At 43.0% G+C, this 24,580-nt stretch overlaps 1 protein-coding gene across 1 annotated transcript; it reads right to left on the bottom strand.

Moving 5' to 3' along the window:
• Positions 1-835: 835 nt before the first annotated feature.
• PLA2G12A (phospholipase A2 group XIIA) lies at positions 836-22,237 on the bottom strand. The gene is made up of 4 exons (XM_080697445.1): positions 21,995-22,237; positions 7,427-7,503; positions 5,453-5,618; positions 836-982 (listed from the first exon to the last, which is right to left on the bottom strand). Exons 1-4 carry the CDS (start codon positions 22,191-22,193, stop codon positions 864-866), a joined length of 561 nt encoding a protein of 186 aa, XP_080553571.1. The 5' UTR covers positions 22,194-22,237; the 3' UTR covers positions 836-863.
• Positions 22,238-24,580: the final 2,343 nt, after the last annotated feature.

The raw sequence follows: 24,580 nt of genomic DNA, 5'->3' as shown, positions 1-24,580 counted from the left end.
ATTCGCTCCACTGCATCCGTCTTTTCTCCAACTTCAGAGGCAGAAGAGGACACTGCCGTGTGTGGTTCATTAAGAGGAAGTGGATGTGCTTCCGAGCTCGACCACTTCACCTTCTAATCTTTACAGAATGCTCACGTGTCCTTGGTTTGCTCCCTCAGAGGTTACCAGAAGATGGTTCCGATTTTACGAGAGAAACACGCATGGGACGCTTGTCCTTGTAGCTGGTGACTTGTTCACACGCTTAGCGCGCTGCAGTGAAACAGCGTGCTGTGTGTAATTAAAATAGAGGAAGAAGCCGTCAGTTCTTTTCTTCCAGGCACAAATGCGTATTTAAAATTTCATAGTAAACAAGTATAGATTTCCTGGGGGGAGGAGTACTGGGGATTGAACTCGGGGGCATTCGACCTCTGAACTACACTTCCAGCCCTTTTCATTTTTTATTTAGAAAGAGTCTCGCTCAGTTGCTGTGACGGGTCTCCAAGCTGTGATCCTCCTGTCTCGGTGTCCCCAGTACTGGGATCACAGGCCTGCACCTGTGCACCCAGCTTGAACAGACCTTATACTGAATTTTACACTTGATGTAATTTTTTGTTGTTAAAGCTGTGTTGCATACTCCTCAGCGTTTCTTCCCTTCACGCACACCTGGCTTTGAGACGGGTCAGGATGACTTGTCCACGAAGGCGGCAGGAAGATCCCTGAGAACGCAGCCTCCCCTCCTCCAGCCCCCACCCGCTGTTTTCCACTTTGAGGTTTCAAGGTCAAAACAGAGTCTTGTTAAGGCAGCTTTATGCACTGAAGACACACTTTTCTTTTTGGCAAAGGTCACATTCTTCTATCCTTGTCACCGGCTGGAAGAGTCGTCTCTAAAGGTCGGTTTTTTCTTCATAACGACACCAACAGGCAGCTCGCTGGCTGTCCAGGTATGGTTTACAGCCTAAATGGATCACACTGTCAAACAAGAGCTCCACAGTTGTTTCACACGCTGCAAAGTAAAAGCACAGGATTACTGCTGGGCACCGGCAGAGCTCCGCTCTCTGCCACGCTCATTACCCTGGCACCGGCCGCGCATCCCCAGTGAGCCGAGCGCAGGACCCACCCTCACACGGCAGCATCCGGCAGCTTGGCAGCTTTAGTGTCCTTCCTGTCTTTCTTGTTTGCATTCAATTGTTCAATTTTTTTGTACTTGGCAAATAACAGTCTTTATAAAAACACTGATCAGTTAATCAGTATTAACTCCTCCTCCCTTTTTTTTGGTGCAGGAGACGGAACCCAGGGGCATTTTACCTCTGAACTAGACCCTCAGGCTTTTTTTATTTTGAAACAAGGTGTCATCAAGTTATTGAAGGTCTAAGTTGCCGAGGCTGGCCTGGAACCTGTAATTCCCTTGTTTTAGCCTCCCAAGTACTGAGATTACAGGTATATGCCACCATGCCCGGCTTTAACTTTCCCTTTATCTGAGAAAAATAATCATTAATAGAGATGTTTGATAACTCAAATTTGCACATTGAGGAATGATTTTTTAAAAAAATTTTGGTCTGAGATTAAGCTTAGGGCCTTGCCCTTGCTTACATTCTACAACTCAATAAGCAGGCACGTGTGCAAGCTTAAAGTAAATAAAACCCAGTTTTTCTTTGACCAATATTCAAAATTGGCTTTGGAGTGGGTAGACATGGAATCAAAGTGGTTTTGCTGTGGTACGTTTTTTTTTTTAATTTTTTAAGACTATAAAAATGATAATCAATTTACTTTTCTTATTCTAAGAAACCTAAGGTATCCAGGTGAAACTATCTCAATATGTTACATTTATACAGATATAGCACAAAATGGCTTTGGTTGTCCAATACTTTGTTTCAAATATTTATGTTATAATTTTCTATTAAAAATTTTAACATTTTCTAAAATCTCCAAAAGATTGGAGAAGAGCACAGACATCCAAAAAAATATAAAAGCTCAACTAATAAAAAGGATATTGCAAAAAAAAAAATTGGTTTGTCATTTAGCTGTGTTACTTTGTCCTTCTTGGATCAGAAAACAGAAAATATCTTTGTCTATACTTTGGTTATACAGAAACAGGGTCTCACTAAGTTGCTGAGAGCCTCACTAAGTAGCTGAGGTGGGCTTCGAACCTGTGCGATCCTCCTGTCTCAGCCTCCCAAGTGGGAGGATTACAAGCGTGCGCCACCACGCCCAACCATGAGTTGCCTTTAGCCAAAAACAGGTAAAGGGATAGAGGTGGTAAATTCAAACTTCACTTGGGGCAGAGATTTCTTTCTGGACAGTTAATGTTAGGATTACAGAATCTAAGCAAAGAGATCAAATATTTGGGGAACACTCTTCCGACAGAACAGTTTTAGACTCAGTCTATAGGCCAACTTGGGACACGGTACTTCTTTTTGAACTTCAGTTGTCCTCATTGAAACATGGGGATAATACCACCTCCCTCTGGATTTCTGTATCAAATGAGACCATGAATAAAGCATCCAGAACAATATCTTGAGTAAGCAGTTAAAAATGTTACTTTTAGCTGGTAGTGAAGCACTCTTATAATCCCAGTACTTGAGAGGCTGAGACAGGAGGATCACTTAGTGAGACCTTGCTCCAAAAATAAATAAAATTAAATAATATAGGGCTGGGGGTGTAGCTCAGAGGTAGGATGGCTCTGGGTTCAGTGCTCAGTACTCACCCCCACCAGAAAACCCAGGTTCCTTTCCTGCCCCTTCATACTGCCCGATCTCTTCTGATTTCACTTTTTAGTGCATTCTTTGGCTCAACAGTAGAGAAAATACCAGTGTATGAATAGTGATTTACATTCCCACAAATATTTCTGGTCATCCAGTGACAAGTCTGAGATGGGTGTTTTATCTTCTCCCCATTTCAGAAACAAAGACACCCAGCACCTCTCCCCTGGGCTGATTGCAGTTTGTATCCCTTCACCATAATAAATCATAGTGGTGAGTCCCCCCAGCAAGTCGCTGACCCCTAGGGGTGGAGTTGAAGACTCTAAAAACACAGATTCATAGGGAGAAATGAGACAAGACTCAAATCTCCTAGAATATCCTACTCCAAATCCAGTGTGCTTTTTATTTTGAAAGGGGTTTTTGTTAAATTGCTGAGGGTCTTGCTAAATCGATGAAGCTGGTCTCGAATCTGCAATCCTCCTGTCTCAACCACCCATTACGGGGATTACAGAAGTGCACCACCACGTCCAGCCCAGTGTGCTATATTCTTAAATTCATTAGTGCTATGGTCTGAATATTTGAGTCCCGTAAAGTTTTTTTATGTTGAAACCCTAATCTCTAAGATGATGAAATTAGTTGGTGAGGCCTCTGGGAGGTGATTAGGTAGGTCATGAGGGTTAAGTCCTCATGAGTGGGATAAGTCAGTGTCTGTCTGTCTGTCTGTCTGTCTGTCTGTCTGTCTCTCTTTTTTTTTGATACTGGGGATTGAAGCAAAGGACATTCTTCCTCTGAGCTATACCCCTAACTCTATTTTATTTATTTTGAAAACTGGTCTCTGACTAAGTTGTAGAGGGCCTCACTAAATTGCTGAGGCTGACTGAAAACCCACAATCTCCCTGCCTCGGCCTCCCAAGTACTAAGATTACGGGTGTACACCACCACACCCCATGGAGATAAGTTTCCTTTAAAAAGAGGCCCCAGAGAGCCGCCGAGTGCCTTCCACTGTGACGACACAGCTGAGAGGTGCTGTCTAGGAAACAGACAGGGGGCCCTCATACACAGGGAATCTGCTGGTGCCTCAAACTCTTACTTCTCAGCCTCCAAAACTGTGAGAAATGAATTTTTATTGTCTGTAAGCTATGCTGTCTACTGGAGTTGGGTATAGCAGCCCAAAAGAACTAAGACAAATGGAATTAGGGTTTCAATCTTTATGCTCTGAATGATTAGAGCTTTAGTCCAGCACACAAGAAGTTTCTCTCTCTTTCTGCCTCATATGCCCTCTTTCATGTTTTCCTAACACTTTTTGCTTATGTGACCATATATAATATTTATTTATTTATTTATTTATTTATTTATTTATTTATTTATTTATTTATTTTGTGGTACTGGAGTGGAACCCAGAGGCTTTCTACCTCTGGGATATACTCCCAGCCATATTTTATACTCTATTTGAAAACAGGGCCTCACTAAGTTGCTGAGAGCCTCACTAAGTAGCTGAGGCTGGCTTTGTTTTTTTTTGTTTTTTTTTTTTTAATTAATTTATTTTTTAAATTGGTGCATTGTAGTCATATATCAATCACATTGGAGTACAAGACTTGAGAGGATATACAAGCACACATCATCCAATTAGCCCTCCTCCAGCCCCCGTCCCATTCCCTCCCCCTCCCTCCATCCCACACTTCTTTGGTGATTTACTTTGATACATTTGTTTATGTACCTCCTGCGTTTTAAAGAGGCTCCGTCCTCCAGTATTACATACCCTCTGATTGGTCACATTAGTTGCTTCACTATAGGGCCCTTTCTATAGCTCAACCTCTTCCTGTTGCCCTTTTCCTCCTAGTTATTGCTGATTAAGAGAAGCGTCTGATTTATATTTTCTGCGATATTTCTCTGTGCATGCTACGTTGCAAGTACCAATCCCACTCTTGATGGTCCCAGTAGTGGCCTGGCTACTCAGTGGACTGATCCAGACCTCGCTGGCTCAAGCAGCGGCCTTGCCTCATGTGAGGACCCAGTTCTGGTCTCGCTGGCCCCTGAACCGGTCAAACCCCTAAGCTGGCTTTGGTCCCGACCTTGGAGGCCCCAACACTGGTAATGTCTCACAGCAGGCTCCGATGACGGCCTCACTGGCCCCAGCACCGGCTTAACCCCTTGGCAGGCTCTTATCCTGGCCTCAGAGGCCCCAGTACCGGCCTTGCCTCAAGGCAGGCTCCGATGCCGGCCTAGCTGGCCCCAGCACCGGCCTAATCCCTCGGCAGGCTCCGAACCCGGCCTCGGAGACCCCAGCACTGGTCATGCCTCAAGGCAGGCTCCGATGCCGGCTGAGGCTGGCTTTGAACCTGTGTGATCCTCCTGTCTCCGCCTCCCAAGCGTGGGGAATTACAAGCGTGTGCCACCACACCCAGCCATATGTAATTTTAGATTACAAAATAATCCGTTCTTCACCTTAGGAAATTGAAGAGGTTCTATTGAAAGCTGGGCATAGTGGCATATGCTTGTAATCCCAGCATTTGGGAGGCTGAGACAGGAGGATCGCGGTTCGAGGACAGCCTCAGCTACTATTTAGTGAGGCCCTTCGCAATTCAGTGAGACCCTGTTTCAAAATAAAGAATAAAAAATAGGGCTGGGGGTGTAGCTCAGAAGTAGAATGCCCCTGGGTTCCATCCCCAGTACCTTAAAAAAAAAAAAAAAAGGGTTCTATTGGTAAATCCTACACTGAAACATGAAGTGTTCAATGAGAACCTCGCTCGTCCCTCCCATCAGGCCGTCCTTACCCTGCACGTGCTGGGCCAGGCCCAGTGTTTTCTGCACATCCCGGCAGATCTTGGAGAGGCAGTACTGGAACTCCTCATCGCAGTCGTTCTTGCTCTTGCCGCAGGTCTCATAGCACCTGTCATGATGGTTGCAGCACTTGGTGAGGGAGGGAATGCCGATGTTAAGCTGCAAGAGGCATTTGGGTGGATTGTTGGTAATGAAATGCAAAACTCCTCTGCTGCATTCAAACAGACTTAGGAGAAATCAAGGATAATGACTACTCTACGGAAAAGACCCAATTCCATTTCTTTTTTTTTTTTTTTGGCGGGTCTGGGGATGGAACCCAGGGGCATTCGACCTCTGAGCTATACCCCCTGCTCTATTTTTTTTCTTTATTCTTTTATTTTGAAACCGGGTCTCACTGGGTTGCTGAGGGCCTCACTAAGTAGCTGAGGCTGTCCACGAACCGTGATCCTCCAGTCTCAGCCTCCCGAATGCTGGATTACAAGTGTGCGCCACCACGCCCAGCCCAATTCCATTTCTGACTACAAACATTTCCCATTTATAACCTCCCTACCGCTCTCCTGACTGCTTCAACCATGCCTCACTGTCACCCATATTTTGCAGTGTTAGAATATTCAAGGTCACCTGCCAGTAACAAACATAACTTCCATTGTACTAAACAAAAAAACATATTTTTATAAACAAAAGATAAGCTAAATAAAGGCATTAAAAACATGTCTCCAGAGGCTAGGCAAGTTTTTTTTGTGTGTGTGTGTGTGTGTGTTAGGGATTAAACCCAGGAGCATTCTTTCCTGAGCTACAACCTAAGCCAATTTTTTTGTTTTTTTCAAATGGGGCCTCATTAAGTAGCTGAGGCTGGTCACAAACCTACAGTCCTCCTGTCTCAGTCTCCCAGCTACAAAGATTACAGACATGCATGACCACACCTGGCTCATAAGTAATATTATTCTGTACCCTTCTTCCTCCCTAATTAAAATGTTTTTCTGAAATATCACAAAAATTTTAAGCACCTACAGCTCAAATAGTTTTTGCTTTTTTAAGCTTTAAGTATGTATCCATTCCTCAAAGACACTATTACTTTGAATCTACCACCTAGCTTTACTTATTTTAAATATCTCATAAAACTCTTATGTTAGGAATCATTCTCATCACATTTTTCTACAAGTACTGGCTCAGGCCTAGTCTCTCTGACCACAACTGCTCTGTAATTCCCCCACTAGCCTTACTTTAATATAGAAAACACCCCTTATCTACACTTTTCCCTTTATATAGTATTACTTTTGTACTTTAAATTTTAAAATTGTGTTTGCGACATTAGGAAATATATTAGGTGGTATTAATGTCAATAAGATTAAAAAATAAAACACTAATTTTACTCTTCACTTTATTAGGAGTTATTATGTTTTTGCCAAAAAGAATGTAATAAACCCAATCGCTATTATAACAAGCAAAAATTTTTTGTGAGCTTTAAAACACACTAAGTTTTGCATCATCAAGAGTACTACAAAGCCAGGTATGGTGGCTCATGCTTGTAATCCCAGCATTTGGGAGTTCAGATAGGGGGATCACGGTTCGAGGACAGCCTCAGCTACTTAGTGAGGTCCTTTGCTACTCAATGGGACCCTGTTTCCAAATAAAGAAAAAAAAAATAGGGCAGGGTCTCACTCAAAAGGTAGCTCAGAGGTAGAATGGCCCCTGAGTTCCATTCCCAGTACCAAGAGAAAAACAAAAGGAAAAAAAAAAAGAGTATTAAAAGGCTGAGACAAAAGGATCATGGCTTCAAGACAGCGTCAGCTACTTGTGAGGCCCTTTGCTACTCAGTGAGACTGTTTCAAAATAAAGAATAAAAACTAGGGCTGGGGGTATAGCTTGAAGGTAGAATGCCCCTGGGTTCTATCCCCAGTACCATAAAAAAAAAAAAAGGGTATTACAAAGCCTACTTCACAAAACTTATCAACTGAAATACTTACATAAACCCCAAACATTGGAGAACCACATCCATTTGGAGGGGAGGGTTTGTAACCATAGCGTGGAGAAGGCTTAGATCCTATATAATATAAATGACATAATTAATGTTAAAATATAACAGAAATAAAATACATACTTAAAAAGGTCCAAAATGTGCTTAATCTTGGATGATGACATAAGTGATGATGTCTTTATTCCAATGAGCACTAAGAATACTATTCTGTTTTTATTTTTCCTGTGGTAAAGAATGTGGAACATACACAAATGTGTACATATATAAGTACAACACAGGCACAGCAGTTAAAAAATTAATTACTATTTATAAGCTTATGCTATACAAAACATATGAAATCTTATCCTGGACTTTGGGAGATTTCAAAAGTACATGCCAGATTAGGTCCATATGTATGAAAGATAAAGCCAGCCTGTTTTCCTAACACTGTAACATTTGAATTTTTTAGTTTTAGACCTTTATATGCCGTGTGTGTTGGGGGGAATGGGGATAGAATCCAGGGACAGTCTATCTCTGAGCTACACCTCCAGCTATACTTTATTATTCTGCTTTGAAACAGGCTCTCACTAAGCTGCAGATGGCCTCACTAAGTTGCTGAGGATGGCCACGAACCTATAACCCTCCTGTCTCAGCCTCCCGAGTACTGAGATTACAAGCATGCACCACCGTGCCCAGCTAGGTTAAGACCTTTTAAGACACAAACTTATCTTTCTAACCTTCAGCAAATACTCCACTGCATATAAACTTCAATAACAACTTAGTGGTTTATTCACAAAGCTGAGAGCTAAGGAAGACTAGGCTATTCAATGATCACTTAGCGACTTTAACACCATTAGAAGATATTACAGGACCACACATTCTATCCCACTTCAGCCAACTGTTTCACAAACACAGTAATGAGAAAAGTCAAGAGGGCACTTGAGGAACTGCGCTCCTTCAGCTACACCATATGCCCCGCCAGCACCAATGGCTCAGTAATGAGGACCAAGATGACATCATCAGAGCAATCTTGAATTGTGGAGGATACTTCAGAAAAAAGAATCTATTCCACTGTGGAATGGCACAATCGTTAAGATGCTCTTTCTTCTACTTTCTGGTCCACGCTACCTATGCAATAATCCTCCCATTAGGAAAACACAAAATAAAACAACTCCCTATTTTACATGACAGATGGGGCTACCATTTGTTCATTTTCATTTATTCTAAAAATGAAATACATCCAGTTAATTCAAACATAAGACAGGGCAATTTCAAATTCATAGTTGAATACTTACGCACTTAACATTTATTGCTAGGACACTTAAAGTTTCCCTCTAAAAATAAGGAGGGGAAAAAAGCAACTCAGTAACTGGCCATTAAATAATGATTGAAAAGTGGTTGCCAGGTACAGTGGCACATGCCTGTAAACCCAGAGACTTGGGAGTCTGAGGAAGGAAGATCTTAGGTTTGAGGCCAACCTCAGCAACCTAGATGGCTCTGTTTCAAAATAAAATATAAAAAGAGTTGGAGATACAGCTCAGTGGCAGAGTGCCCCCTGGGTTCAAACTCCTGTACCACAAAAAGAAAAAAGAAAGATAGATAGATGGTTTAAGTGAGCTCCTAAGAATGTCCATGCTCACTTGAGATGGCCAAGAAGCTTTAAGAGAGTATAAACTCATGAAGAGACAAAGCTGGTTCAGGTAAGTCTAGAAAAGGGGAAGGTGAGCTGGGTATGGTGGCGCACATCTGTAATCCCAGTACTTAGGAGACTGAGACAGAAGGATCACATGTATGAAGAGAGCCTCAGTAAGTATCAAGACTCTCATCAATCTAGCAAAACACTGTTTCTTTTATTTATTTATTTATTTATTTATTTATTTTGCAGTACTGGGGATGGAACCCAGGGGCATTCTACCTCCAAGTTACACTCCTATCCCTATTTTTTATTCTTTATTTTGAAACAGGGTCTCACTAATTTGCAGAGGGCTTCAGTAAGTAGCCAAGGCTGGCTGTGAACCTGTAATCTTCCTGTCTCAGCCTCCCAAATATTGGGATTACAAGAGTGCGCCATTACTCCTGGTAAGCAAGACCCTGTTTCAAAAAGAAAAATATAAATAAATTAGGGGTGGGAGTGTAGGTCAGAGGTAGAATGCCCCTGGGTTAAATCCCCAGTAAATCAAACACACACACACACACACACACACACACACACACACACACACACACACACCAGCAAAAAAGCAAAGCAAGGAGGCTGATGACAGAACCAGGTCTTATTTCTTGAGCACAGTCCAAGAAAGCTTGTTTCTGGGACACTGGAAGATAAAGGCAAATGCCTCAGGTTGTCACAGATGGAGTTCTGGCGATCCTTCAACTCATCTCCTGCTTAGTCCTTCATGCCTAAGAAAACTGTTTAGGTTTTGGCTGCCCAGGTACAAGGCCTATAGAAGGGGACACACTCGTCACTTGGACTTCTGATGGGCATCTTACACTTAGAGAGTTCCTCCTGACACTCACCTCCACCCAGTTCTCCCTTCTCAATCAGTGGCACCTCCATTCTTTCAGAGGCTCAGCAATAACCTTACCCATTCCTGACTATTTTCTTATACCCCACATTCAATTCAATGGTATATCCTGTTGACTCTACTTTCAAAATATCCATGACCTAACTACCTCTCTCCACCTCACTCCCAGCCTGCTCCAAGCCACCATAAGTCAGTCAGGCTCTCCCTACTTAGTTTTCCCCACCCTTACCACTGCCAAACAAGATCCAGTCTCAGCATCTCACTAAATTATACACTGGATCAAGTCTTTTACTCCAAATCCCTCCAGTGACAAAGTCTATAAACCTTTAAGATCCTAAAACCTGACCTTCCCAAGACTTCTCTGACCATATCTCTTTGACTACCATTTCCGTCTCCCTTTCTTTCTCTTCCCACTTCATGTCTGCAGGAGCCTTGGGGCCTTTAAGTCTGCACTGCTTCCTGACATCTATATAGCTGTTTCTTCCTTGCTAGTCTGACTCAGTGTCCTTGCCAAATGTACATATATATGTTGAAGCCTAATCACCATGTGATGGTACTAGGAGACAAAACCACCAGAAGGTGAGTAGGTCATAAGGACGGAACATTTATGAAGGGAACTGGTCCCCTTATAAAAAAAGGCCAACATAGCCGCTCTACCCCTTCCCCCATGAGGGCACAGCAAGAAGATTCTATTCTATAAACCAGAAAGAAGTCCTTTATAGGACACTGAATCTGCCAGCGCTGTGGTCTTGTATTGTCTAATGTCTAAAACTGTGAGAGATAAATTTCTGTGGTTCATAAGCCACCCAGTTGATGCATTTTGTCAAAGCAGTCCAAACACTAAGACATTTGCACTTTCAGCAAGGCCTTTCCTGACAATACTATTTGTAACACATATGATTTCTAACATACCATATCTACTTATTTCACCTACCATTTGTTTCTGCATACTAAAATGTAAACTCTTTGAAGGTAGGACTTTTTCCTGTTTTGTATGACCAGTGTCTAAACAGCACGTGGCCTGTGGTTAGATACTCAATAAATATTTGTTGACAAGTGAATACATGAAAAAATATGAGCAGACTTGAAAAGCTGATCCCCATGGCAATTATAAAACGAACTATAAATGAACAGATGCTGCTGTTTACTCTTCAGTGTCTTTTGAGTTTGCTGAGCATTCATTGGCTTCCAAAGACTGACCACATCATGTTTATCATATCTCTAAAAAATATGGTGCTCCATTGGGAGGCTGAGAGAGGAAGATTGCACGTGTGAGGATAGCCTCAGCAAATAGTGAGAGTCTCATTAACCTAACAATACCCTGTCAAAATAAAAATAAAATAGGGCTGAAGGTGTAGCTTAGAGGTAGAATGCCCCTGGGTTCAATCTCTAGTGCCATACAAACACACAAATATGACACCCCAAACTGAATGTTCTTAGGTATATTGGGCCTATTACCCTTCTGAGCTAATAAAATACTTATAATAACACAACCTAAAAGAGTTAGCATATGTTCCAGATGTGCCTCAGGGCTGACATACTTCAGACAGCAGTAGAACTATCAATTCTTTCTAAAATAAACTTGTAATATCTACTGATAGAGGCTCAGCCCTTCTACAATGCACAGCCCACACAGAAGGTTGTAAAATTCTAGGCTGTGAACTCTAGTTCATCATCAATACAGGTCAGCAGATTTTAAATCTAGAGCTATTTACCCAGTGTTACCTATGTTCATAAACTTGAGACACAGATATTAGACAGGACGGAAGTCAGCAATACCCTGCTATAGATGAGCCCTGTCTATAGGCAGTCATGAAGTCATCAGTCCAACCCTTTGGGCAGATCACCCAAACAGGTGTGACTTTACCTAAATAAAAATGTATCCAAGATGGGCATGGTGGCACATGCTTGTAATTCCAGTATTTGGGAGGCTGAGTCAGGAGGATCACAGGTTCCCGGCCAGGCTCAGCTACTTAGTGAGACCCTGTTTCAAAATAAAGAACAAAAAAATAGGGCTGGAGGTCTAGCTCAGAGGTAGAATGCCCCTGGGTTCAATCCCCAGGACCACAAAGAACCCCCAAGAGGTTTATTTTGGCTCACAGTTCTGGTCCAGAGTAGAGGAGCTGCATCTGGTCATGGGCCTTCTTGCTGGCAGTGTTCTGAGGTGGTGTGGGGAATCACTTGGTGAGAGACAGACTGTGAAAGACTTAGCCAAACCAGATTTTGTAGTAGACTCACTCTCAAGATTACCTATTAACTCATTACCTGCAGAAATGGGTTCATCCATTCACATGTGCAGAACCTTAATAGTCTCTCTGTCTTTCTCTTTTTGGTACAAGGGATTGAACCCAGGGGTATTCTGCCTCTGAGTTACACTTTTAGTCCTATTTTTTTTTTTTTTAATTAGAAATGAGGTCTAAGCCGGGCGTGGTGGCGCACGCTTGTAATCCCAGCTCTTTGGAAGCTGAGACAGGAGGATCGCACAGGTTTGAAGCCAGCCTCAGCTACTCAGTGAGGCTCTCAGCAACTTAGTGAGACCCTGTTTCCAAATAAAATATAAAATAGGTCTGGGAGTATAGCCTGGAGGTTAAAAAAAAAAGCCCCTGGGTTCCAACCCAGTAACACACACACACACAGGTCTAAGTGGCTAAGGCTGGCCTTAAACCTATAATTTTTGTCTCTCTCCTTCCAAGAACTGGGATTACAGGTGTGTGTCACCACACGTCGAACCCTAACAGTCTCTTAATGGTTCCACCTCTTAATTCTGTATCTCTTAACAGGGATTACATTTCAACATGAGTTTTGAAGGAGACAAACCACATTCAAATCATAGCCGAGGCTAGATCAGCATTATATTCTTGGGAGATCATTCTAGTTCTTCAAACTGTATCAGAAAGCCCTCTCTTTTCAGGGCTCTTAACTATCAACTGTTTACAAATTTTGGAAAACATTAAAAATGTTTCAAAATGCTGGAACCTGTAATCCTAGTACTTGAGAGGTTGAGACAGGAGGATTGCAGGTTCAAGACCAGCCTCAGTAACTGAGCAAGACTCTCAGCAAATTACTGAGACCCTGTTTCAAAATAAAACAAAAATTTTTTTTTTTTTTTTTTTTTTTTTGGTGGTACTGGGGTTCCTGGAAGCCCTTCTACCTCCGGGCTACGCTCCCAGACCTATTTTATATTTTTGAAACAGGGTCTCTTACGCCAGCGCGGCTGGCTTCGAACCTGCGCGATCCTCCTGTCTCCGCCTCCCAAGCACGGGGATTACAAACTGCGTCACCACGCCCGGCTAAATATAAAACAAAATTTAAAAAGTCTGGAGGGGTAGCCTGGAGGTAGAATGCCCCTGGGTTCAATCCCTATTACCATAAAAAAAGTTTAGAAACTTTCCTTAAAATATATATTAAGAAATGGGTAAAATTATTTCTTCAAGAAAAAAAAAGTACAATGATAGGGTACTTACTACATACATTTTTCAGGTTTACAACTAATGCTGCTCTGTGGCGGCATCTGGTGTGTGTGTGTGTGTGTGTGTGTGTGTGTGTGTGTGTGTTACAAGAGATTGAACCCAGGGGCATTCTACCTCCAAGCTGTACCCCCTGCCCTATTTTATTTTTATTTGGTGCTACCTCCAAGCTGTACCCCCTGCCCTATTTTATTTTTATTTGGTGAAACAGGGTCTCAATAGGCTGAAAAGTCTCACTACTTGCTAAGACTGACTTCGAATCTATAAGCCTCCTACCTCAGCCTCCCAGTACTGGAATTATAGGCATAAGCCACAACACCCAGCTTGGATGTAATGCTTTAAATCCAGAAATATAAGCCAGGTGTGGTGGCGCGCGCTTGTAATCCCCACACTTGGGAGACAGAGACGGGAGGATCGCACAGGTTCAAAGCCAGCCTTGCTGGTTTAAGAGACCCTGTTTCCAAATAAATTATAAAATAGGTATGGGAATGTAGCCTGGAGGTAGAAGGGTTCTATCCCCAGTACCACCACCACAAAAAAAAAAAAAAAAAAAATCCAGAAATATATTAGTGAACTGGTGGCGAACACCTGTAATTCCAATACTTGGGGGGCTGAGACAGGAGAACTGCAGGTTCCCAGACAGCCTCAGCCACTTAGTGAGGCACTCTGCAACTTAGTGAGACCTTGTTTCAAAATAAAGAATAAAAAATAGGGCTGGGGGTATAGCTTAGAGGTAGAATGACCCTGGGTTCCATCCCCAGTAAATCTACCCCCCAGAAAAAAATTGGAGGTTGAAGAAAACATATTGGGCCTATTATATGAAAATACTACTGTTTTTCGTATGTTCCCAACTTTTTGGACACTTTCTACACTCCCCTATCTACAAGTCTATGGCTTTCTGACATCTCTCCCCCTTTCCTGAAGGGTCAGAGTACCACTCTCAGACAACTGATATGTGCTTAGAGTTTTGAGGGATAAGGGTTTCCAATGTCCTCTTCTTATTATGCTCACTTTTTTCTTTTTTTTTTACCAGGAACATATTTCCCTCATGGTGCCTACAACAGTAGTACTTTCACCTTTCCTTTGATGGGAGAATGATCAGAAGCAAATGAAGGTAGAAAAAATTAGCAAACAAACACACCCACTCCAAAGAAATAAAGAGGAACAGATATAGCACAGAGGCTCAACTGACAAAAACAAGAATGGAGCCGGGCACGTGACAACAACTTGGGAGGCTGAGGCAGGAGGATCACAAGACTGAAGCAGCCTGGGCAACTTAGTGAGATTTTATCTGGGGGTGGGGGGGGAGTGGGATAGGGTCAGGGGGCTAGGGATGCAGTTCAGTGGTACAGTGCCCTGGATTTAAAACAAAACAAAACAAAACAAAACAAAACAAAAGAGCAGGTTAAGGTGTAAGAGGCTGCAGTCTCAAAGAAAGGTAGCACTTATATTTGTCCTAAGGAGTAAAGTTGCAAAATTAGGTAATGAAAATCCAATTATCTAATTAAATAATACTATGAAACTGTGAAATAAATGCGGGTAGAACTGGCTCCCTGGTATAAACTGCAAAAAGGGAACGTGTGTTTGATTTTTAGTTTCTTTAGAAACAACCTGCTAATAATGTCTCTTCTTCAGAAAGGTCTTCCAAGCTCACCCAATCTAGAGTAGCGCCCCCTGCCTTCCATATCATATCACTTTACACACCACGGGTGGCTTTTTCTTTCCTGTTTTAGACCAAATATAATAGTTATGATGAGAACTTTGTCTTGTTCGCCTAGAAGATGCCTGGCACATAATGAACACCATAAAATACTGGATGAAAAAAAAAAGGAAAATGTTCTTTGGTGAAATTAAAATATTCTGAGCTGGACGTGGTGGGGCACACTTGTAATCCCAGCATTCCGGGGGGCTGAGACCAGAGGTTTGCAGCCAGCCCCAGCTACTCAGTGAGGTCCTTTACAACTCAGTGAGACCCTGTTTCAAAATAAAGAATTTTTAAAAGTAGGTCTGGGGGTGTAGTTCAGAGGTAGAATGCCCCTGGGTTCCATCCCCAGGAAGAAAATAAACCTTAAAATATTCTATATCCACAGCAAGAAACAAAATTGCTGTTTTCCTAAAGCATTTTAAAGTGTTACTTTTACATTGAAACAACCCTCCCTCCCTTCTTTCCTTCCTTTCTGCAGCACAGGGGATGGAACCCAGGGGCATTCTACTTCTGAGCTACACCCCCAGCCCTAATTTTTATTCTTTATTTTGAAACAGGGTCTCACTGAGTTGCAAAGGGCCGAAGTCACTGAGGCTGTCTACAAACTACAATCCTGTCTCAGCCTCCAAAATGCTGGGATCACAAGCACCACAATGTCCAACTTGAAACAATTATTTCTGAACAGGTTGTTCAAAACGTTTTTTATTAAAGATTAAACTGATTCAAGCCAGGTGTGGTGGCTCACACTTGCAATCCCAGTACTTGGGAGGCTGAGACAGGAGGATCCAGGTTCTCCACCAGCTTCAGCTACTTAGGCCCTCTGCAACTTGGTGAGATCCTGTTTCAAAATAAAGAACAAAAAGAAAAAAAAATCAGGCTGGGGGTGTAGCTCAGAGGTAGACTAGCCCTGGGTTCAATCACCATAACACACACACACACACACACACACACACACACACACACACACACACACACGATTCAGATACCAAAATTACATTTTTTATTTTAAATGTTGTTCTAAATGGTTTGAGAAGCTGCTGGAAATTTTAGAATTTAGCATTTCTACTGCTACCAGTTTTTACAAAGCAAACAAAAACTCAGTAACAAGAAACAAAATTAAGAATCAAATCACCACGCTCTTCTGGGGCTACTGTCCCTAAACTTCTTTTTTTTTTTTTCCAGTACTGGGGATGGAACCCAAGGGCATTCTACCTCTGAACTACACCCCCAGCCCTATTTTTTTATTCTTTTATTTTGAAACAGGGTCTCATTGAGTTGCAAAAGGCCTCATTAAGTTGCTGAGGTTGTCCTCTAATCAGGATCCTCCTGTCTCAGCCTCCCAAATGCTGGGATTACAAGCGTGCACCACCACACCCAGCTTCCCCTAACCTTTGTAAGCAGATAAAATAAATAAATAAAGAAAGAAAGAAAGAAAGAAAGAAAGAAAGAAAGAGAAAGAAAAAGATAGGTGAAAGAACCAAAACCAAATGTATTGGTACAACTGAACAGAAAGACTACTCATTAATTTCACCTTCTGACTTAAGCATCCTTTTCTTGATGTTCCTGTTCTTTCTGTATGGATAGATAAAAACTAAATGTTTACAAGTATTGAGACAATATTAGTTCTAATTGCTCTACATTTTTTTCTAAATTTAATATAAATACCCTCAAAAAGACTAACTTTTTCACCTAAAAGTACATGAAATAGAGCCAGGTGTTTTGGTGCACAGCTGTAATCCCAGTACTTGGGAGGCTAAGACAGGAGGAACATGGGTTCAAAGCCAGCCTCAGCAATTTAGTGAGATCCTGTTTCCAAATAAAAAAATAAAACATAAGCCAGACATGATAGCATACACCTGTAATCCCAATACTTGGGAGGCTGAGACAGAAGAATCACAGGTTTGAGAGCAGCCTTAGTAACTTAGGGAGACTCTGTTTCAAAACAAAGAAAAATAAAAAGGGCTGGGTCTGTAAAAAAAAAAAAAAAAAAAAAATAGGCCTGTAGGTAGAATGTCCCTGGACTGAATCCCCAGCACCAAAACACCACCACCACCCATGAAGCCTATGGGAAGGCAGCGGGGTCACACTATTAGCAGTGTTTTGTAGGACACATAGCAGCAGGATCCCAACCTGCATCACCAAACTCATGAGACTTTAAAGCCATGATCAGTAGACTCCACAGGGCTCTTCTGCTTCTTTATATCTCTAGTCCATTCACTTCGCTATTTTCTCCAAACCTCTAACATCCTCATTGTCATCATCCCTCTCAGTGATGATCTTGATTCCTACTTCATTCAGACTACCGAGGCAACAGGAGGACTCGCACATCTCCCACCTGGCACCTGTGTCCTTATCCGGATGTCCTTCCGCTCGTGGATACCTCTGTATTTTTGTAGTAGGACCCACACCTCTCCTCTCACTCAGAAACAACAGCAGCGTTTCCACTCTCTACTCAGCCACTCTCAAAATCACACAAATCCACTCTCTTTCCAAATGCCCCACTGCAGTCAATGGCAGCTCCATCCTGACTGATCAGGCCAAAACCTGTGGCATCATTTTTCTATCCTACTCACACCCTACTTCCAAGTCATCAGCATATCTTTTAGGTTCTTCCTTCAAAATATATCCAAAATCCAACCACTTTTCATCACCTCTGCTGCTGGCAACTTAAAGCCACCATCACTTTTGTCTGGACTCCTGCACACATCATTCTGTCTCCATCTGGGCTCTGCTTCTCCTTTGACCCTTGTAATTCTCAGTACAGCAGCCAGAGGGATCCTGTCAAAACTGAATGCATAAATGACTTACTTGTAATTTTACAAACATTTTATAAACTAATTTTGTTTTCTACTTTTAAAGAAATTGAAAAGTTTTCTTCTTCAAATCTTCTCTGATATCAGGGAGAAAAAAGAAAAAAATGGCAACCACTGAATTTTCTCCCCTCAATACCTTTCCTTAACAAAGCCTTTTTCCCTACTCAAAGGTAGGTGGCCAAAAGTAAGTGAGCAAGTCTCCATCATGCCCCAGGCCCTTGGGTAAAGTCAGCATTGCTGAAAGTCCTTTATTCTGACCACCATTAACTTTATTCTTACCAATAACTTTATTTATTTATTTATTTTTATTTATTTATTTATTTATTTATTTATTTATTGCGGGTCTGGGGATAGAACCCAGGGGCATTTGACATCCAGGCTACACCCTCTACCCTATTTTTATTCTTTATTTTGAAACAGGGTCTCGCTGAGTTGCAGAGGGCCTCACTAAGTAGCTGAGGCTGTCCACGAGAGCAAACTATGATATTCCTGTCTCAGCTTCCTGAAATATAGGATTACAAGCGTGTACCACCGTACCTGGCTTCAATAACTTTATTTTGAAGCTCCCCTTGATCTCTGCTGCAAGTTAAAAATATTTTTCCTTAATCCCTATGCTCCTCTTTGGGATTTGTTTTGTTCGGCTCTGATTTGATCATTTGTCAAACATAGAAAAGATTGAATTATTGTTCCAGGAAGACTTCTCAAGTAATGACAATTGATAAAACAATTTTAACTGAGTCAGAATTATCAGCATGTTGAATCTAACCCACTTGTCCACTGAAAAGCCAGTAACACACAAAAACATTTGTACTTTTTATGCCAAAGATCTTACTCTAATGCTGGAAACCTTACTCTACAACTTGAAACTGAGCCTGGCTTAGTGGCGCATGCCTGTAATTCCAGTACCTGGGAGTCGGAGACAGGAGGATAGAAGGTTCAAGGACAGCCTCAGCAGGTAGTGAGACTCTCATCGACCTAGTAAGACCCTGTTTCAAAATAAAAAAATTAAATAAAATATGGGTAGGGGATAGCTCAGAAGTAGAATGTCCCTAGGTTCAGTCCCCAGTAAAACACACACACACACACACACACACACACACACACACACACCCTTTAAACTGAAAATTCTGTGAGGCTTGTGGAGGATGAAAAAAAGTAATCTTTTATTGGGTGTGGTGGCAGATGCCTATAATTTCAGTACATAGATGGCTGAGACAACAGGAGGATCACAGATTTGAGGAAAGTCTCAGTAAGTAATGAAACTAAAAAAAAAACTTAAAAACTAAAACCAAACCAAAAAACAACAACAACAAAAAATGAACTGGGGGTGTAGCTTGGAGGTAGAATGCCCCTGGGTTCAATCCCTGGTACCAAACAACCAAAGTCAATTTTTTTTTGTGTGTGTGGTACTGGGAGTGGAACCCAGAGGCTTTCTACCTCCGGGCTGTACTCCCAGACCTATTTTATATTTTATTTGGAAACAGGGTCTCACTAAGTTGCCGAGAGCCTCAGTAAGTAGCTGAGGCTGGCTTCGAACCTGTGAGATCCTCCTGTCTCAGCCTCCCAAGCATGGGGATTACAAGCGTGAGCTACCACGCCTCGCTTAAAGCCAATCTTTTAATAGAAATAGTATTCATTCAATTTCAGAGTTACTTTAAATGTAAATAAATCACAACTCTGGGCTCATAATTAAAGTGTATAAAGGCTACTTAAAGCTGGGTGTGGTGAGGCACTCTTGTAATCCCAACGCTTGGGAGGCTGAGACAGGAGGATCTCACAGGTTCTAAGCCAGCCTCAGCTACTTAGTGAGGCTCTCAGCAACTTAGTGACACCCTGTTTCTAAATAAAGTATAAAATAGGTCTGGGAGTATAGCCCAGAGGTAGAAAAGCCCCTGGGTCCCAACCCCAGTACCCCTCCACACACAAAAAGGCTACTTAATTCTCCAAGTCTTCTCTATCTCTGGAAATGGTAACTACATGCTCCCTTTAGCTCAGACCAAAAGCATCCGTGAGATCCTTTACACTTGCCCGGAATGCTCTTTCTCCAGATTCTCACAATGTCACTATTACCACTTTTATTAAGTAAGGGCTTCCCTGAACATCCTACTTCAGAGTGGCACACATCCTAGTACTTGGAAGCCTGAGACAGGATGATCACAGTTTCATGGCTAGCTTCAGTAAATTAGCAAGGCCCTCAGCAACACAGCAAGACCTAAATTAAAAGAGAGAGAAAGAGAGAGAGAGAGAGAGAGAGAGAGAGAGAGAGAGAGAGAGAGAGAGAGAGAGAGAGTGCTGGGTTGTAGCTCTCAGAGGTAAAAACCCCTTGTGTTCACTCCCTAGTAATCCCTTCCACACACAAAGTAATCTACTGTCACCACACTGCCACTGCTCTCTTCTCTGACTTAATATTCTCAAAGCACTGCACACTCCAGACCTGCAGATAGTCACTTGTTTGCTGCTTTACTGCTGGTCTCTCCCCACCAGATCGTGAGCTCCTTGGACAGGGATCTTGTCTGTCTTGTTCGCTGCTCAATCTCTGATTAGTAGAACACCTGACACTTGGTCAGAGTCTAATGATTTATGTAGTGAATAGAAATTACTGAAGTAAATAACTTTTGCCACAGGAAAGACTACCCTTTAATCCTTAAATTCTTCATTTCTCTTTCCTAATTAGCTCTATAAGAACAAAAACATGTTGGGGAGGTGGTACATGCCTGCAACCCTCACAAGTTCAAGACCAACCTAGGCAACTTAGTGAGATCCTGTCTCAAAATAAAAACAAAAAGGGCTGTGGTGTAGCTCAGTTCCCAGTACCAGGAGAAAAAAATCCTTCCAGATGCATACTGGTGGTAACACTTAGGCACACATTTTACCAGCAGTGAAACCTGTCTCAGCAACCTGTTCAGATTTTTTTTTTTTTTTTTTTTTTTGTGGTACTGGTGGTGGAACCCAGGGGCTTTTCTACCTCTGGGCTATATTCCCAGATCTGTTTTATACTTTATTTGGAAACAGGGTGTAAGTTGTTGAGTGTCTCACTAAGTAGCTGAGGCTGGCTTTGAACCTGTGTGATCCTCCTGTCTCAGCCTCCCAAGTATTGAGATTACAAGTGTGCGCCACTACGCCCAGCCTGTTCAGAACTTTAAAGCATTCAAGCTGCCTCTCACTTTATAAAAGAATTATGTGCAGCACATGGCACCAAAGTTTTATATAATATAGGTTTCTTTTAACGTCACCTAGACATCCAATCAGGTTCACCATTTAAAGGCATGGAGTTCCTTATTACTTTCAACTGCCAGAATTAATTAGTCCCATTCCTTATGTTCTCTTAACATTTCAATTTTGAGGCCCAAGTACTTTCATGAAGTATAAAAATATTTAAGTATTCAAAAAGTGCTAAAGAATAACCAAAACTCTGCCTGAAATACTGAGTTTATTATTATCCGCAGTCACAAAGTAAGTTGTTTCAAGCAGAATTTGTTTTTTGAAAAAATGTAAGAAGTGTAAATATTATATTACTATTGACCAACACTGGAGAGGAAGGATCACTGATACCCAATTGGTGGATAATCGTCAAATTTTAATAGACTATTTCGCAAAGTTATTAGCACTCAAAAACTGAGTGCACAAAGGTCGCGATTTGCTTTCTATAAATAGAGAAATAAACAGGAAAAATAAACATTTAATATCCATTCTCAAAAGTTAATACATGATTTTTAAGTTCTCGGTTGGCTTTGCATGTTCAGCTGAGTCAAATAACAGCGCAAAAGAAAATAGATAAATCTGAAATCAGTCAGCTGCACTCCGTTCCCAGGATTCCTGTGTCACTAGGTTCTGAGGCAACTTTGTGCAATAGCAAAATAAAGTAACTTAGTAGCAATGAAAGAACAGAGTGCGCAGTCCGCACGCCAGCGACCTCACATTCTAACAATAGAGGTGAGAGCCTGTGCCCGCTGGCTCGATCCCGGGGAGGGCAGACTGGCGGGGTTGATTTCTCGGGGCCAGGTGTGCCCGCGCAGGTGCGCCCGCGCCAGGTGTGCCCGCGCAGGCGCGCCCGCCCGCCCGCCTCACCGTCGCGGCACTTGTACTGGCAGAGCCCGTCCTCGCCGCCCAGCAGGTCCAGCGCGGCGTTCAGGTACGTGTCTATCTTGTGGACGCCGTTCCGGATGGTCTTGAGCGTGGCCCTCCAGTCGGTGGTCTGCTCCTGCTCCTGGCAGCTCGCGGCCGCGGCCAGCAGGAGCAGGAGGACGCGCGCGGGCGGCGGGGCCATTCGCTCCGGGCGGGGTCCGCGGAGCCCCGGCGCCCTCGGCCGCGACCCGCTCCCTCGGCCTGCGCCCGCCCGCCCCGGAGGAGCGGGGAGGAGCCGCGCGGCCGCGCCGCCCACGGAGCTCTGCGCCTGCGCGGGACGGCGCTGCAGGGCGCGCCCGCGCCTCCGGGCCTCGCGCCCGCGCCTCCGGGCCTCGCGCCCGCGCCTCCCCGGCCTCGCGCCCGCGCCTCCCCGGCCTCGCGCCCGCGCCTCCCCGGCCTCGCGCCCGCGCCTCCGGTTCTCGCCTCGCGCCCGCGCCGGCGCGCTCCCGAAGCCCGCAGTCCTCGGCCGCGCGCGCCTGCCAGCCAACCCGTCCTGCCCGCGCTGGGCTGCGCGTTTCTAAGAGCTTTTCTGCAGAGGGACAACTTCAGGGAAACGAGCTCCAGCGCCCTGCAGACAGCGCTGCGCGGGTCCAGCTCAGCTTCCGGAGCTTGTTGTGCTGGAAATTGAACCCAGGAGCACTTTACCTCCGGGATACACCCCCAGATTCACTTATTTTTTTTTTTTTTTGAAACAGGGTCTTGCTAAATTGCTGAGACTTGCTTGGAACCTGCAGTCCTCACAAAAACTGGGGTTACAGGCATGCGCCCTCGGCTTCATCTGAAAACGTGGTGGTGGTGGTGGTGGGGAGCGCCTGTAAACCTAGCTACTCCACAGGCTGAGGCAAAAAGATCGCAAACTGGATACCAGCCTGGGCAATTTAGCCGCATCCTGTTTCAAAATAATGATATAAATTGGTTTTAAAGGTCTGGAGGGTGTGGCTCAGTAGCATGCTAGAGACCCTGGATTCGAATTCTGGAGCTGCAGCAAGAATAACAAAAGCGATTCCCTCAGACTTGACAGAGTCAAGCTCTCACATCCAAAAGCTGGTTTTGTCTCTTGTGGTTTTCAGCTGGACCTCGGGATCTGCTGGGGCTGGGGTTGGAGAGCTGGAGAGCGGGATCCTGAGAAGTCAACACAAGGCCACAATGGTGCCCAAAATTAACATAAACAAAAGTATCAAAGTTAATCACCAAACAAGCATGGGATGGAGGGAGGGGGAGGGAATGGGATGGGGGCTGGATGAGGGCTAATTGGATGATGTGTGCTTGTATATCCTCTCAAGTCTTGTATTCCAATGTGATATATGATTACAATTCACCAATAAAAATAAATAAAAAAAAAGAATTAGCTAGATGCTGGTTCCCTACTTTGGGGAAGGAGAAAATTGTTTGACAATAAAAACCACAAGTTTTCCCTGGTAGGAAAAATCAGAAACCTACATTTGAATGCAGTAACAAAAAAGAAGTGGGATGCCAGGCGTGGTGGCGCACGCTTGTAATCCCTGCGCTTGGGAAGCAGAGACAGGAGGATCGCGGAGGTTCGAAGCTAGCTGCCCGCGCTGGCTTAGGAGACCCTGTTTCCAAATAAAAATGTAAAAATAGGTCTGGAAGTGTAGCCCGGAGGTAGAAGGGCTTCCAAGAACCCCAGTACCACCAAAAAGAAGAAGAAGAAGAAGAAGAAGAAGAAGAAGAAGAAGAAGAAGAAGAAGAAGAAGAAGAAGAAGAAGAAGAAACACCAAAAATAAGTCACCGGTTTCCTAAACAAAGTAATTTGTAACTTGATAGTTCTAGTAACATTTCTCTGTATTCCCCCCTCCCCCATCACTGTGCTGGATCCATAAATAACAATTGCAGTACTTCTTACCAGAGCTATAAATATCTGATTTCCTACTATCTCAGCAGTTTCCACAAACTTTATAGTAGGATCCAGGGTAATGTTGCAAATGTTGGGATAAAGTGTATTCATCTTTGTAACATTTTGAAATGTCTCCGTGGGTTCTTGTTCTTAGCTAGTTTAGAAAAAATAGCAAGAACTGCACTGCTGCAAGCTTAAGCCAATTTTATTATTACAAAGGTAGAAAGAAGGGACAGAACAGTCAAAGCACTAGAAAGTGGGATGCAGTGGAGTGCTTTGAAAACAAGACACTGAAGTCTCTGAATACATACTTTTTTAAAAAAATAAGAATTCATTATATCCCCTCCCTCATCCTGCTAAGCCAATAGCCCCCCCCCCCCAATGCAAGTGTAGTCCCAGCAATTAGCTCTGTGGGTATAAGACTTTCTTGTTAGATTTATCATCAGGATTTGTTATTTGGTTAGCAGGGTCAGGGGTTACCTGATAAATGCCTGCTTTGAAGTTTTAAAGCGTTTATCACCCATTTGGTGAGTTTTCAGCCTTTTCTATCTGTAACTGCTGGAAGTTATTTATTATGTTGAAAACTTGTTTTATAATGAAAAGAAAGATACAAGAATATAGTCCTTTAAAGTATGGTGACTTTGGGCTATAACTCTTTTGTGCAATTAGTAATT

This window comes from Muscardinus avellanarius, assembly GCF_963383645.1.
Source record: "Muscardinus avellanarius genome assembly, chromosome: 6".
Lineage (NCBI taxonomy): Eukaryota > Metazoa > Chordata > Mammalia > Rodentia > Gliridae > Muscardinus > Muscardinus avellanarius.
This window is presented reverse-complemented; position numbering and strand designations above follow the sequence as displayed.